The following is a 17,232-nucleotide window of genomic DNA, read 5'->3' on the forward strand; positions in this document are numbered from 1 at the left end:
GACTCATTCAGGTGGAGATGACGAAGCACTTCTTGATTCCTTCACAACAAGAAAAACGTCTTTGGGTACTTTTTTTTTTATATATATAAATCAAATGTAACTTGCTCCACTAAGGTTGGTGATGGACCAGAATTATGCAGAGCAAACACTGATGAGCAAAAGGGAGGAAGTGACATCACGTGTTAAGATTACATGACAAAATGTCAGCTGGTTGGCTGTTATGTAATATGTGGCTTTGCATCCAGACAAGTCAGTCAATATTGAGCTTTAGAGGCTAAGCTGATCATAACTTGAAAATAAGGAATGAGAGGTGGTTGTAGGGGTGGGGATGCTGCATGGAGAAAATGCTGCAGCATCCAGCCGTCTCTCCTCCTCCTCCTCTTTTCTCCATCTCCATATTGGCTCTCTCCTCCTCCCCTCTCATTTTCAGTCTGCATGCTGTGGCCTTGCTGTGCACTGCGTTTAGAGCTCTGCTGTAGCACCAACAAGAGGAGGAGCTAAAAAGAAAAAAAGGCACGCGCACACTCTCTGACATCCCACATCATCACCATCATTATCATCTCTTCCGCACGCTCACTGTAAGCACTAGCCAGGCCTGTTCTGAGCAGGGGACCCCAGCCAATTCATTGCCCACCATGGATGTATTTATGAAAGGGTTCTCTATGGCCAAGGAGGGAGTGGTAGCTGCTGCAGAGAAGACCAAAGCAGGGATGGAGGAGGCAGCAGCCAAAACCAAAGAAGGGGTGATGTATGTAGGTATGTACCATGGAAAACAAATACCTTTTAGAGAAGTTGAAGGGTTCGATTATTGGTTTGATCTGCAATCGTTTTAAGCATTTTTTCTTACATTGGTTTTCTATGTGGATAGAAACGAGGGAGGAGTAGGTAGGAGGTAGCAGAAATGAGCACTGTCAGGATACTGCTGCAGGACTGGTGCAGGACACAGGGTGTGGGGATTCAAAAAGTGACGATGAAACAATCAGATAGGGTAAAGAGGCTGTAGCAGGAAAACTGGTGGGTTACATAGAAACAGAAAATTAAAAAAGGATATGAGAAAAAGAAAAGCAGATACAGAGGAGTCCTGGGACAGTGCTACTGGCTTTTACTACATCACCAGAATTTACAATCAATCAAGTGAGACGGTGGGAAGATATTAAACGTGTAACTGAATGTTGCTTTATTAGGCTATCCTACAAAACTATTGATAATTTAAACAGGTTTTGCAGAAAAAGAAAAATTAATTGCAACCATTCTTGCCCGATCTTGCTGCCGTTTCCTGTGCTTTTAATTTTAGCTCCAGCAGAGACTGCGTCACATCTCAAGGTTACCATCAGAGAGGAGGGGAGGGGAGATAGGAAAGAGGGACGGTGAATCAGAGGGTTAAGAGGTAGTCTTATTTGATGGCCGCAGTCCTTTCCTTCTGCATCTTATCTTATGTTAAATTGGGACTTCAAAATTATAATCAAGGTGGTATCCTTAAGCAGGAGCCTGCAGGATGAGGGGAATAAGGTGTTCGCCATCTTATCCTGCCCTTTCTTCAAAATGAACTGAATTTGTCAGCTGTGGTCGAATCTGTCTGCAAAATCCATTTTTTAAACCAACATGCAGAAATATAAAAAAAAAATATTCCACTTGATAAAAAGAGGGTTGGGAGAGCAGGAAGGGTATAAAGACTGAGAAAAGATACGCTTGCTGAAGTGAGGAGGGTAAATGTGTCTGATGAAGATGACTGTATCCACCTCCAGTCCAGTGCGCAGGCATCGGTATGCAAATAGACAGTATGAAGCACTAGCGGGCTGCAGAGGTACAGCCTTGGCTGCAGCTGAACCCTTCAGCATCTATTTTAAAGATATCCACTGCTTGCGATCCAATTACCCCCTCAAAAGGGGGTCAGTGCAGCCCAGTGTTCTGCATGGTGTCTCTACTGCAGTGCACCATCATCATATTGCATTTCTGTCTTTTGTTTAAGGTCTGGTAGAAACTCACATGCAGAGTGAAAACTGACTGTATAACTTACAGTATCTGATTAATTTAGCTGAGTCATTAACTTTTGAGGCGGCGTACACTTGTCATGAATACTGGAGAACACTGTGGACTTCACACCTTTAATCCTAATACACCTGCACTATTCAGAGTGGAGCAGATCAAATGCAACATATGTGTTTCTGAGATGTCAGGGCTTGAAGTTTTAATAAAATCCATTTAATTTCCTTAGATTTACACCAAGGTAGCAAATTGAAACAGTGGGACAGTTGCTTAAGGTATTACTGTATAACCTATTAAAATGTCATTGCATAATTATAAAATAGCCATAAATTGCAGTTAATTCAATCTTTTCTAATACATCAGCTGAAAATGTAAACGAATGCACAAGTTAAATATAAGATAGAAACCAAACATAATAAACCTAAAGACACAAAAAAGGGATCCTAACAGCTTTTTTGGGGTATTTGCATGACAAAAAAAGTGTGGGATGCAGAAGAAGAAGCATCATCTTAGCAAGAGCTCCTACTGAGTAACAACGTCTTCATGGAAGATGACAAAGTTTGTTTTTCGTTTTAATAAAAGATCCAAATGACCGTTACATACAATATTTTAGTTAGAATTTTCTCAAATGTTTTATTGGACCTGTCACAACTTTAATAAATTAAGAGAAATATAGAGTAAATCTACTGATGGAAAAACAAATATTAGAGCTCAATATTTGCATGTTATATATGGATATTTCCAATAATATTCCATGTAATCCAAACAACCTTATTCAGATTTAAATGACCATTTATGTTTGGATTGTGTCTTGCTCTGATCTGCCGTGTTCAGTGTGCCAATTCCTCCTTAGATCTAATTCTTCTTTATAATTTAAAAGATCAGAACAGTCAGTCAGCAGTACATTTTGTTCTGTGGTGACGGACAGTGTGCCATGGCACTCATGGGGCTCCTTTAGTTAAAATGAGCACACAAAAAAACATCTGTTTCACTAGGAAGTGTGTGTGTGGTGTTCTGCGGTACTGCTTCGTACTCAGGCACGTGGATGGTATACCTCTGAGAGCGTGCAGAGAGTCAGAAGGGGAACAGGCAGCAGGGAGAATGTGGTATGGAGGCATGAGGCAGCCCCATCACAGGTTCTGCATCTGCTCTGACAATCCACAGGGAGAGAGAGCTCAGGATGGTACTGCTGCTGACTGTTCTGCATATTTTCTCTTCCTTTAACTGTTGCCTCTGATCTTTTAGAGTGGATATTTCCCTCCATCCATCCTTTCCTTCTGTAGATTATATAGCAAGAATTTAATCTGTTTGGGATCATGCTGCAGTGAGCACAGAGCTGGGGAGAGGGGAGTGGGCTGGTTTTTAATTGTTTAGGAATTTATTAGGTCATCAAAGCGTTTCTAAAAAGTGTAGAACGTCCAATACATCCCTTTTAAAGAATAAATTAAAGTAATTTAAAAGTAAATGATGCACCCATAAGAAAAAAGGGTTAAAAATGGTGAGCAAACAGATAACTGATTAAAAATGGCTCTTTAATTCTTTACTCTTTTTGTCACATAGGCAATGAAAATGATAAATTTTTTTGTTTTAATGTTTTAGGGAAAAAAAAAGGTGCAATTTCACCAAGGCCCATTTTCTCTGGTACTCCTTAATAAAACGTAGAGTAAACAAAGGCTTGAGGAGGTCCCCTGAGTAACAAACAGACTCCACCTGATTTGAACATAATGTAAGTATAAAGACACATTTTCAACAAAAATCTAAGAGGCTCATTAAACAATATCAGTGAACAAACTGCATATTGATCAGGAGGTTCATAGTATCTCTGGAGGGTTGTAAAGAGAAAGTCCTCCAGATGCCATCAGCTCAGCTGAAAGTTTGGGTCAACAGGACAACTATTAGTGGTTATCTCTACAGAATATGGGAAAAATAATAGAAGAAGTCCTGCTTGAAGGTTGCTGAAGGCAATCTTAGGGATGCAGCAAATGAGGAAAAAGGTGATCTTGTCAGATCATTCCGAAAACGCTTACGCTTCCTATCCAGGAAGCTTTTTCACTTCCAAATGTTAGGAATAGCGTTGAGTTCGAGGTTGTATAATCTAGCCCATCAAAGCCTTGTTTTTGTTTAGAAAACATGCAAACTGACGAACTGAACCACCCCTTTGGAGTGGGGGTCATTCAGCTTCTTTTGTTAGTCTGCAATGCCCCAAACCTGTCTAAGTCTCAGAAAGGGGGGTCGTTGAAGGGAATTGTTGGCCTGGCTGACAGGTCTTCTTCTCCCATGTATGCAATGATAGTGGGAATAGATCAACTCAATTGCTGCATCTGATCTTGTCAGATCAGAATAAATATTAACTTAATTCATAGTTCACTTAATGTGAAAAAAAGGTGAAACAAATGAACGCTGTGCTCGCTGTTATTCCGGGAGGTCTGACAAAGGAACTTCAACCGCTCCACATCGGTGTGAACCGGCCGTTCAAAGTAAGGCTGCGAGCGGCGTGGGAGCGATGGATGACAGACGGAGACCACAGTTTCACAAAAAGTGGAAGGCAGCACCGGGCAAGTTATGCCACAGTTTGCGGATGGATTGTTGATGCTTGGGCTAACGTGTCTGCTGTTCGAGCTTTCGCAAAAGCCGGCATCATTTCCGAGGAGTCGCCCGGCACGGAAAGTGACTCTGACAGCGAAGAAGGGGAAATTGGCATGTCTGATTTAGCGCAGCTGTTTAATTCAGAAACAGAGGATGATGACTTTGATGGGTTTGATTAATACTTTGTAATAAATACTTGAATAAAGCACAATCATACTCAGTTTTGCTCCCGCTCTATTTTTAAATACGCAGTAGAGGTATTTAAACGTAGTAGATGATATGTACCTGTATATAAAACCCGCGTCCTATTTTCCGGTGTGCCTTATGTGTGTGTTAAATACAGTAATGGCACACATAACTGAGAATGTGCCTTTTAGTACGGTGCGCCTTATGGTCGTGAAAAGACGGTAATAGCAGTTTTTCCTCCCCTGTCACAGATACCACTTTGTACTGGTCTATCACAATAACTATAATAAAACACTACAAGATGTGTGAGTGAAATGGTTTAAAAATGTTGAAATGCCTTTTCAAAACTCGTATTTCACTCAATCCTCCTATTATTTTACAAGCAAACCCCAAATAAAAGCTCATTGTTTAGGTGAAAGTCTTTTGCCTGTTTTGTTAAAGAATAGAAGTTGAAAAAAAAAAAGAAGTTGGAAAACATTTCTTCTTTGAAGAAAATCAATAAGAAATTGTGAAATGTGAATTTTCTCACAGAATGAAGTTTTATAGAGGGCTGTAATTTTTGTTTTCTTTTGTCTGCAGGGAACAAGACAAGGGAAGGTGTTGTGTCATCGGTAAACACAGGTAAGAAAAGTGCCCTTTACTGGCTAGCACCGACCTCCAGATGCCAGTTAAAGTTTAAAGATATTTTTATCAACTATGTAAATGCAATAACAATTGATAATTTTCTCAGGTTATGTTACAGAGAAAAAATTGAAGCATCAAAATACAATATGGCACCATATGTCGGTTGTGTCTCTCAGTGAAAGACTAAAGCTGGCATTCTGAAGCTGTTCGCTCTCATGCCTGTTTTTGCTGTCTACATTCGGACAAAACAATATTTTACAAAATTCAACATAAGCTTTGATGAAAAAGGATGCTCTGACTGCTTTCATACCAACATACATGTGTCCACTTTGTAAAAACACTTGATTTGAAAGGTGGTAAATCCCAAATAAGAGGCTGTTTGAACAGAAGATGGTGATTAATTAGGCAATTATAAATTCCAGATGGCTTTTTCTTCTCCCTGAATATTTCCAATCACTCATTAGAAGGTTTGAAAACCTTAAAGGCAAAACTTGCCAACTTTTAAAGTGAAGCACAAATGCATGAATTCCACTATCACAGAGCTATGCTGTAATTTTATACCACTACACCTGCAGACATGAATGTGGTATATATTATATATGATCAAATGTAAATAATAGAAGAGGGAAACAGAAGTTATCTATTGCATATTTTACAACAGCCTGGGCTGATCTATTGTACTTCACAAAGGCTGTCCTTGCACTGCAGTTCTTTTGTTATTTGTTTATTTATTTTTAGTTTATTGGTTAAGCACTTTTTGGGAGCCCAAGTGTAAATAACACAAGGAAGATTATTTCGCTTTAGACATAGATTGCAGAAGGAAGGGTAACAGGTGAAACACCATTACCTTCATGGGAGATGAAGTCAAGGTGTTTGAGGAGGTAAATATCTCTTCAGAACAAAAACACAGTTGTTGCAACAGAATTATTTTCCTCTTTGGGATCAATAAAAGTTTTTCTTTTTATGAATTAAGGTGGATTTAACCATAATTCATATCAAATTTGCCTTTAGTATTTTTATCTCCATTTAGTCTATTAAAGTGGAGCAAACATGCTGCATTGTTTGCAGCTCACTGAACATGGACCAAAGAAAGCAAAGGTGAGAGCTCCAGCCAAACATTTCTAAGAAGCTTTACTGTATGTTCCTTTAAGCATAGCTGCCATGATGAAGCATGACATTTACGAGACTGCACTGTTGATTGAAACACAGGTTTATACAATGGATAGAAAAATAGGAAACCTTGCAGAACAGTTCAGGATTAACATTAAAGTCAAGATACACATTTTCCCTATTGCAGTGTCCATCTGCAAGCTTTAAAGGTCTATGAAGTTCACAGCAGCTCCATGTGTAAAGTAAGAGAAATGAGTGTTTAGAATAAAAAAACAGGAATACAGGGAGAAACGTCCTGCTTTTACTGCATCTAGATGGGAACCTATGCTTCATTACTTCCGAGGCATTCTGGAGCCTGTTGCCTAACTCCATATGAGCTGCCAATAATTATTAAATTAGGACAACCACCCCTTTTCCATTAAACTTTAAATTATTGACTTGATATAAAAAGAAATAAGCTGAGTCAATAATAATCAAATCTAGTTTGTTTTAAATGTGGAAAGATAATTAAGGACACCATTAGCTAACTTGTATAGTTAGGAAAGGTAATGGAAAGTGCATCTGTCTGTATATGTTATTTTATTCAACACTTATTTTTTAAATATTGATCATGATCAATCAAGCTGCTAATAAACGATCTACTGTTCTCAGTAGTTTGCCAGCTTTTAAGATGACATCCAAGGATCCAGGTGAGGAACTCCTCAGTTAACTAGAATTGCTTCAGGTTCTCTAAGCATCAGATCCTCTCTTCAGCATTTCTTCTTTTTGTTTTTTGTATTGTGGAGTAAAAAACTTTGAGATTTTCTGTTCGAGATAGAGATAAGAATGAGTTACATGTTCTCCTTCATGGCATGAAGGGGAGGACTGTTGTTTTGAGTAGATCCATCTGTCCAGTGAAAGATATATTAAACTAACAGTGAATGGTCTTGATGAACTCAAGTTGTTTTTCCTCTGAATGTTCAAGTGTGAGAAAGTTCTTTATGCACAGGGTGGGTTGGTTCCCCTGGGGGGAGTGTGTGTTGGGATTTTTGTAAGGTACAAATGTATGTACTGAGCTTTGGCCAGTCAGAGCCCAATCTCACCGTCTGAGGACGTTACTTAAATTTGAACATTATTTCTTGCAAGAAACGCCTCTGTCTCAGCTTCTTGACTCCACAGTATATAATGTAAAGATGAAGAGGTCTAGAACGTGTTTCAGCATGAATATAGCTAACAGTTGAAAATAAGTGCTTGTTTTCTGCTTGTTAGTTGGACATCTTCAGGGTGCTCTGATCTCTGTTGTGTTTCTCTCTGTTAGTGGCCAACAGGACCATGGACCAGGCCAACATCGTCGGAGACACAGCAGTGGCCGGAGCCAACGAGGTGTCTCAGGCAACCGTCGAAGGGGTTGAGAACGTCGCTGCATCAACCGGGATGGTCAGTCAGGTCAGTTACTATGATAACAACACATAGGTCATTTTATAGGGGGGGTTCTTCAAGACTGCACAACAGCAACTTGAGATTATGCCATGAGCTGATCAGTTTGAAGAAACCTACTAGGTTGATTATGAGCTGCTGTTTAGTACTTAGCCACTAGATGAAGCCATTTCCTTCACAAACATATTTTTATTACCTTATGGCCTACATAATCATAAAGAAGACAGTTACCCAGCAGAGAGTTACTTGGATCCTCAGTAGAGGGTATGCCAGGTCATTCTTAAAAGAAAACTTTCACAGAACGCTAGATCCAAGCATATTAAAGGAAAGCTGAGTTGAAGGAAAGCATTTGTTAGCAGACATAAATAGCAGGGAAAACAATAGCCTGCAGAATCGAATGCCATATATGGATTTAGGGTTTTTTCATTCTGTAAACCAAAATCAAACACATTTTTTGTGAGTTCATGGATGCAATATATTTAACTCTGTGTGTAAATACATCAATAGCTTTATTGTTCTACGCACTGTAAAAAAAAAAAAAAAAAAAAAAAAACATCCTCCTGTACAATAAAATTCCTATTTGCTCTCCGCACTGATGAAAAGAGAATTAAAAATAGAAATATAGTAACACCAGTTAATAAATAGAAATACAGAATAGAGCCTAAGTTTGCAACATTAACTACTTTTTTGAAACATAAATGAGTAAGAACAATATTGTGCAAAATAGAAAATGAACTCAAATATATATGGTATGGAAGTGCAGTAAAATTAAGTGTCCTGAGGTTAATTTGTAATAGCTGTTACCTATTGGTAATTCAAATAATTAACAATCTTCAGGCTTTTGTTTTTGAAAAAATTAAATCAGAGCTATGAAAAAAGTATGATGATAATTAGATTTATAAAGGGGGAGCTGTGATTAGACCATTATCTAAGTTTTCATCTACCTTTCCTCATCCTATAACACTTATAGAAACTTCAGATTTTATCGAGATATTCAATCATAATGGGAATTTGCTTGTTATTCATGAAGCAGGAGGAAATGTGTTTATCTAATGATACAAAATATAATTTCAATTCAGTTTATTTATATAGCGCCAATTCACAACACATGTGAATATATATATATTTTGGTCATTAATCGTTTTTTTCTCCATCTCAAAGGTGTTCAATAATAAAGTTAAAGTTATAATCAAAGTGTCTTCAGCAACTTCTGAAGTCTGATCATACTTCCTGCTGTTTTCTATAAATTTATCTGTTCATTTTTTTCATATTAAACTCTTACGACCTTTGCACTTGATTGTGAGAGGGTTTTTTGGTTTCTTGTTGTGTCACTGCTTTTGTCTCTTGTGTTGTTTGTGTGCTTTCGATCAATTCACCCCTTCCCTTCTTCTTCCCTTCTACTTTTTAGATTTTATATTTGTCAAATATACTTCTTCGTCTTAAACGTTCATTTTATATAATCATTGATTGTTACTCTGATCCCTGTTTGGGACAGTTAGCTCTTATGAAATATAACCCAATGACATGATTATGAGCGATCATCAAACCAAAACAACTAAAGGATTCCCTGTTCAAGGATTTCCACTGGAGTCAAATTAACATCATCTTAACTCTTGACTATAAGCAGATTTCTTTTTTTTTTTTCTTTTTTTTTTTTTATAAAATATAAACCAAGTCTTAAATGTCATTTATGATGTAATCTGGGTTGAGAAGGTAGCAAAAAATGTCCACAATAAAGCAACATTGTATAAGTTCTGAACCAATTATCAGATTAATTTGAAATATATAAATACATTTTTCAGGTGTATATCCAGCACTTGGTGCATATTGATGCTCTGTTTTGGCTCCCCTCCTCAAAAACTTGCCTATGTCATGGGACCCAGATCACTGCTTTACAGCTGTCTGAGCTCCCCTTGAACAGGAGATCTAAATAAGTTTAAACTTGTTGTTATGCAACAAAACAGACATGAACCGACATATTTTAGGTTCTCTTATTAAGGATTTAATCTAAAGGGGTGAAGGTGACCTACGCTTTAGATCTACTAGTCTAATCTATTAGTTATTCCATGGCTTCTAAGTCTGCCGGTCCAGTCAACTATCATAATACAAAACACGCAGGGAGGCCATTTATTTATACAACGTTGTAACAAACACTTGCTAAAAGTTACAGTTTTGCTTTAAAACCAGTTGAAACAGATACCATAAAACAAAAAGCAAAATTGACGACAGCACTTAAACTTTTTACAATAAGTGAAAAGCTTTTTCACCACTGTCTGGTCTAAATTTATAGCTGCTGGTGAGTGGTTCCAGAAAGACTTTTTCTGGATTTTGTAATTTCTCAAGAGGAATTTACAGGTGTTTCAATTAACAATCGTAGATAGAATGCCTTCATCCAAACAAATAATGCAGAAACACTGTACCAACACTGTACCAATCATTTTTCAAACATACATGTTCAAAATGTCCCTGTATGGGTTAATGACAGAAATGCTTCTGTTAGTCTTATGCTCACAATAAAAGATATATAAAAGACATTAAAATATTTAATTAAAAACTCCAATCAGCCTTGAGTTAAAGACATTTTCTTAAACTTTTCCATATATTTGTAGGCAGGTCTCTGATAATCAAAGGGACAGATGTTATCTGCAGCGATTGAAGTATTGTCCACTTACAGTGAAACATAACTTGTATAGCTAGTAGAAAAAACAGGATGCAACTATGGACCCCTGGAGGACACCCTTATGGATAAATGAAGAGTTTGGAGACACTCATAAACCAGATCAGTTTGTGTTCCGCCATTCATATAGTACAGACAAATTGACAGTGCAAATTATTTAACATATTCTAAAGAGATTCCACATCCAACAACCTATTTCTATAGTAATAGAGGGCTTAAAATAAATGTACAGTGCATCCCAAAGGTGAGAACAGATGAAAACACTGCAAGACAAATGACACAAAAATCTGGGTGCAAATACGGAGGAAGTAAAAATGGTGAAAGGGTGAGATGACAACCATCTGTTGGTGCTGTGTTTGTTTCATAGTTTATTTGTTTGTTTTTTGTTTCTTTATGCTGTTTGTGTCTCATTTGTCTTTCCTGGATAGGAGGAGCCAATATACGAGGTACCTATTGTAAAGCAGTGTGGGGGTCTTAGATGTACCATTTTTGGTGGTAGGGAGGGAATGCTCTGCATGGAACATGCCAGCTGCTTGATACATTGAAATGGGTTTGATTTATTATATAATGCATTTTATATCCACAGTTTATAACTGGCTTTCAGCAACAAAGGTGAGCATCAGAAGGGATGAAAGGAGACCCAAAAGAATAATCAAACCTACCAAGACCTAAATATCAACCTACATTAGGAGGATTTATCAGGGAGAAAGGGAATGACCCATGTTACTCTGGAGGAGCATCAGCGATGCGTAGCTCTGGTGGAAGAACCTCCTAAATGGACAACTATATGTCATAGATTGATATCTGGCTATATTGGAAGACCTATAAGAAGAAAGCTTTTTTTTTTAATGCCTTAAAGTTATAGTGGAGGATGTTCTTTTTCCACAGGGATCATCAAAATAAGTGGTCCTTCTAATTGTCAATCATTCTGGTGATATATTTACATAAGGCCGTCCCACGTGCTCGTCCCCATTTTCACTTAACTTTTAAACACAGCGTGCTTGAGGAGAATGGGCTCATGCATGCTCTCAGACACATTTAATAGGTGTTCCCTCTCGGGAGTGGGTACAGGGTTGTGCAAGTGCATTTTATTTTTAAGTGGAGAGGGTGGGTCTCTTCAAAAAGTAGCGAAAATCCTCCACTGTAGCTTTAAGATACCATTTTCACATCCATGATTGTGACACAGCAATCATAGAAAAATGTTTTTCTCTGGCCCACAAAACCCTTAACTAACAATACACCCTAAAAGACTTGCCAGGTAAAACACAGCGAAAGTTTTGCAAAGTAAAAACTTAGATTCTTATGTGTAGAGAGGCAGAAGAAACCTGCATAGTTTCCTTTTGGGCATATACAGGTGCTGGTCATAAAATTAGAATATCATGAAAAAGTAGATGGATTTCAGTAATTCCATTTAAAAAGTGAAACTTGTATATTATATTCATACATTACATACAAACTCATATATTTCAGATGTTTATTTTGTTTAATTTTGATGATTACAAATGACAACAAATGAAAATCTCAAATTCATCATATCAGAAAATTAGAATATTGTGAAAAGGTTCAAAATTGATGGCCCCTGGTGCCACACTCTAATCAGCTAATTAACTCAAACCACCTGCAAAAGCCTTTAAATGGTCTTTCAGTCTAGTTCTATAGGCTACACCATCATGAGGAAGACTGCTGACTTGACAGTTGTCCAAAAGACGACCATCGACACCTTGCACAAGGAGGGCAAGACACAAAAGGTCATCGCTAAAGAGGCTGGCTGTTCACAGAGCTCAGTGTCCAAGCACATTAATAGAGAGGCGAAGGGAAGGAAAAGATGTGGTCGAAAAAAGTGTACAAGCAAGAGAGATAACCGCACCCTGGAGAGGATTGTGAAACAAAACCCATTCAAAAATGTGGGGGAGATTCACAAAGAGTGGACTGCAGCTGGAGTGAGTGCTTCAAGAACCACCACACACAGACGTATGAAAGACATGGGTTTCTGCTGTCGCATTCCTTGTGTCAAGCCACTCTTGAACCACAGACAGCGTCAGAAGCGTCTTGCCTGGGCTAAAGAGAAACAGGACTGGACTGCTGGTGAGTGGTCCAAAGTCATGTTCTCTGATGAAAGTAAATTTTGCATTTCCTTTGGAAATCAAGGTCTTAGAGTCTGGAGGAAAAGAAGAGAGGCACTTCATCCACGTTGCTTGAAGTCCAGTGTAAAGTTTCCACAGTCAGTGATGGTTTGGGGTGCCATGTCATCTGCTGGTGTTGGTCCATTGTGTTTTCTGAGGTCCAGGGTCAACGCAGCCACATACCAGGAAGTTTTAGAGCACTTCATGCTTCCTGCAGCTGACCAACTTTTTGGAGATGCAGATTTCATTTTCCAACAGGACTTGGCACCTGCACACAGTGCCAAAGCTACCAGTACCTGGTTGAAGGACCATGGTATCCCTGTTCTTAATTGGCCAGCAAACTCTCCTGACCTTAACCCCATAGAAAATCTATGGGGTATTGTGAAGAAGAAGATGCAATACACCAGACCCAACAATTCAGAAGAGCTAAAAGCCACTATTAGAGCAACCTGGGCTATCATAACACCTGAGCAGTGCCACAGACTGATCGACTCCATGCCACGCCGCATTGCTGCAGTAATACAGGCCAAAGGAGGCCCAACTAAATACTGAGTGCTGTACATGCTCATACTTTTCATGTTCATACTTTTCAGTTGGCCAACATTTCTATAAATCCTTTGTTTTTATTGGTCTTCAGTAATATTCTAATTTTCTGATATGATGAATTTGAGATTTTCATTTGTTGTCATTTGTTATCATCAAAATTAAACAAAATAAACATCTGAAATATATGAGTTTGTATGTAATGTATGAATATAATATACAAGTTTCACTTTTTAAATGGAATTACTGAAATCAATCTACTTTTTCATGATATTCTAATTTTATGACCAGCACCTGTAAATATGTTTGCAAGACGCAGCTTCTTTCAGCTTCCTTTCTGCTGCTCACTCTGATGTAAGTTTACTAGATGATGCTAAATCTGTCATTTATAATCCTGTATCTCCTGTCAAACATAAAAGATACGGCCGTGATTGACCTCAACGCTGTAAATCATTTCTACCAATTATACCCCACTTAGGCTTTACATCATAAACTAAAAAATATGGCTTATTGCTTACACATCTTTTAACCTATCATTCTTTACCGCTGATTTGATCCTCCAAGCATGTCGAAGTTAAACACCTGGTGATGCTGACAAGACTCTGACCTGCCATTAACCTATTCTTTCATCAAAGCAGATAATAATAATATTAATAATGAAGCGGTTTTCCTGTATCTTTTTGAAACCGTTTTCCTTTTTTCTTTTCCACAGGGAGAGTACGGAGGGATGGAGCAAGGTGGCGAAGGAGAAGAGGTAGGAAAACAGGAGGATATTATCTGACGGCCAAGTATGAGCAACAACTTAAACAGGAAGTCCTGTATGGGAAGTAGATACATTTATAGATTAAATATATACTTCTTTCCTTTGTAATTGTAAACTTCTGTGACGCAAAGGTTCAGTTTGCAGATGGTTTTAACCTGCTGAGGCAAAACCTGCAAAAAAACAACACTTGACGTCGATTTGAGTTGGTAGTAGAAGTTATATTTCTTTTAGAGTGATTACAACTGCTGATATGTGTCTTTATGAGGATCACAGCACAACTGGGCTGATGCAGGAACACAGTGAAAAATCTAAAAAGGAGAGTTGGTCTAGTAGGTTTTATTTTTTTAATGCACTTATAAAACACTGCAGGTCTAAAGGTCACTGTTTTATCAGCGGTATGTATGGATGTTACAGGAATGTGTCCCCCCCCCCCCCCCCCCCCCCCCCTCAAACTTCAGGAAGAAATCCCACAACGGTGAAAGTAAAATACACAGGCTTTTTAGTGAACAAACTAATAAAGTAATGAGTTTGCCATAATACACAATTACTGGAGCACTATTATGTAATTCTGCAAAGAGAAACCCGTGCTCTACATGTAAATAACTTCACCTTCAGCATGGAAAAGCCAAATTCATTCTAAGAAAAGCTTATATGACACACGGAAATTAAGAATAATTTATAACAATCACAAGATGTAGCTCATTAGATGGAACCAACTGTTAAATATGGTAGTGAAACCATCCTGATATGAGTCTCATTAATTATTGAATGTACAGGTGTATAGAGATTCCTACAGTTAAGTTTAGGTTTATTAAAATCAAACAGTTCTTAGTTCCGGAATAGTTCACAAGAACCAACAAAAACCATGTAAAACAGCTTTTTTATGTTAACGATTGGACCACGCTCAACTAGAGGAAAAGTATCTAATAAAAATAAGCCAGGAAAGAAATATTTTTAGATATTTATTTTTAGACATTCAAATGATTTTGAAATCAAGAATTGTAACATCTCTTTATCTCTGTATTTCTTTGAAGAATCACACAAAAAAGAAAATAAATATGCTTTTGTATATGTTTACTACATGTTCCAACACCTAATCTAATCCAATGATAGGTGTCAGGTAAAGCTCTACATATGTCTGTCATTAACCACGATTGATTCTGTCATTCTCATTCCACATCTCTTCTTTTTTAGGGCTACTAGTCTTCTTCAGGACCCTTCAGCTTCCCCTCGCCCTCCTCGCCTCGCCGTACCAGACTCCAGCTGTTCAGCAACATTTTTTTTTTGTGACTTTTCGGAACCAAAACCAGAACAGACTCTTCCAGACGCAACACCTCGGCTTACCCGTGCCACCTCTCTCCTCACCGTCTAGTTCCCTGTAGCTTTCCCTCTGCTTCCCTCGTTGCACCCTGGCCTCACCTGTGTGTTCGTGTAGATAAACCCTTGTTGTTGTTGCCACCCGACGGAGAAATTTCAAACGCCCTTACCCAAACACAGAGAGAGACTAACTGGAATAATGTGCCAGCATGACACACTCACAAACAATACATACCATAAATACCAGCAGACCAATCACCAGGCAAACAAGTAGCTGTAGGACATTACAAGAGAGGCCTGTCTAATTGAAGAAAAATTTGTCATTATGAAACTTAAGGAGCTGGATGAGAGGGTGTGAGTGTGCTGCAGGCCAAGTGTTTAGTTCAAGCTCGTGTGCATGTGTTGTCATCAGGGATATGTGCATTAAAGATGTGTGCTTCAGTTTGTGACAGTAGAATGCATGAGCAGATGTTCCCCACTGTGTTCTCTATAGAATGGCTGTTCTGTGTTGCAAAGTGCAGCTTTGTGTGTATATGTTTGCTTCAGCATTTAGGAACAGGGTTAGCGCAGTAGAAGTGGTCAAAGTGCAACGTGATTTTATGCATGAGCATTTTCCGACGCCTGTCCATGCCGTGAAGTGTTTGTGTCTGCAAAGTGTGGGTAAGAGGAAAGATCTTTGAGCGTTCCACAATCAGATTTTGGTTTACTGGTTAGATTTGGGTGAAGAGGAAGCTTCCCTGCAACTTTGGACAATTTAAAAAATAATATTTCAATGAAAACTTGCGCATAAACAAAAGCCTCTGGAGCTCAAGGTGGCTGGTGAAAAACTTTGACTGGTCACCTTAAGCTGTTTTATGATCATTCCCAGCTTGAAACCTATGACCACAACAGCTCACATGTTGGCATCGTTAGGTGACAAGTTCGGGCCTTCCAGCACCAATGACCCAAATATTGAACTGAACTGGGCCGCCTTTGGTCTTCTGACTGCAGCTTAGATGACAGCATTAGAACCGAAGATGTCTGTTGGATCAGAAGTTTAACATCTTCTGAAAACATGAGAAGTCCGTTTGGTTTCTACTTGAGAATTTAAACCAATGATAATTGTGTCTAGACTTTTTTCTTTCCAAAACAATTAAAATTTCATGCATCAAAATTAATAAAAAATAATTAAAAAAGGAGTTACTGGATCCGGTATCAGCTTGGTGCTGGCATGTCATTCAATATTTATTCAAAATAAAATAGTTTCAATGTAAATTTGACCTTTTTATTAAAACAAAAAACCCTCATATTACCTCAATCCTGACTGTTTGAGGGGAAGAATCAACTTGGATCATTTTTTCCAAAGGAATTAAATCGGGGTCAGGATTTTCTAAGCTTCACGTTGAAATGGCAGAAACCAAGTCCTCACTTCTAGTAATACATGAGCTGATTTCAGCAACAAAAAAACCATTGATGTATCAGTGTAAAAATATTCATCAAAAAGAAAGGAATGAAGTTTTTCTTGTAGCAAAGCTCTGTGTGTTTATCTGCGCTGAATGTCTCCCCTCTCTGCTGTCTAGGCCAATCAGATCATCCCTTCCCCTGTAGCTGAGAATCACACCATTGATTATCCACCCAGCGCTTTAGGAGTGTGCGTACATGTATGTATGTGTGAGTCAAAATAGAGGATTTACCAGAAAAGCGTGTGTATATTTTTATTTTGAAGGACAACAGAAACCAACGGCTGCATGATGCCTTACAGAAGAACGACACACCCATTCAAATGCACAGGCACACAAACAGAAAAAAAAAGACACACAAGTCCAACCACACAAAACACGACAAACCCGAGTCACGCACTGTGTTTAAGTTGGTATCATGTCAAACTCGCTGATTTTATAAACGGTAAATGTGAAATAATA

General features: G+C 38.3%; 1 protein-coding gene across 3 annotated transcripts; it reads left to right on the forward strand.

The window, feature by feature from the left end:
* Window positions 1–426: 426 nt before the first annotated feature.
* Window positions 427–15,323, forward strand: sncgb (synuclein, gamma b (breast cancer-specific protein 1)). 3 transcript variants are annotated; one of them, XM_038282576.1, is made up of 6 exons: window positions 427–756; window positions 5,338–5,379; window positions 7,790–7,917; window positions 11,014–11,031; window positions 13,964–14,005; window positions 15,209–15,323. In XM_038282576.1, exons 1-6 carry the CDS (start codon window positions 636–638, stop codon window positions 15,215–15,217), a joined length of 360 nt encoding a protein of 119 aa, XP_038138504.1. In that variant the 5' UTR covers window positions 427–635; the 3' UTR covers window positions 15,218–15,323. The 3 variants fall into 3 exon arrangements, with proteins under 3 accessions (XP_038138504.1, XP_038138506.1, XP_038138505.1); XM_038282578.1 differs by lacking the exon at window positions 11,014–11,031 and having other exon boundaries at window positions 7,790–7,908; XM_038282577.1 differs by lacking the exon at window positions 11,014–11,031 and having other exon boundaries at window positions 431–756.
* The last annotated feature ends 1,909 nt before the right edge of the window (window positions 15,324–17,232 follow it).

This window comes from Cyprinodon tularosa, unplaced genomic scaffold, assembly GCF_016077235.1.
Source record: "Cyprinodon tularosa strain WSP-4 unplaced genomic scaffold, ASM1607723v1 ctg185, whole genome shotgun sequence".
Lineage (NCBI taxonomy): Eukaryota > Metazoa > Chordata > Actinopteri > Cyprinodontiformes > Cyprinodontidae > Cyprinodon > Cyprinodon tularosa.

What these genes read in the sequence shown, in the direction of transcription:
- sncgb (XM_038282576.1), top strand. Translation starts at nt 636, where the DNA reads ATGGATGTATTTATGAAAGGGTTCTCTATGGCCAAGGAGGGAGTGGTA. An exon ending in AGAAGGGGTGATGTATGTAG is followed by an intron (nt 757 to 5,337) that starts GTATGTACCATG and finishes TTTTGTCTGCAG; the next exon opens with GGAACAAGACAAGGGAAGGT. An exon ending in TGTGTCATCGGTAAACACAG is followed by an intron (nt 5,380 to 7,789) that starts GTAAGAAAAGTG and finishes TCTCTCTGTTAG; the next exon opens with TGGCCAACAGGACCATGGAC.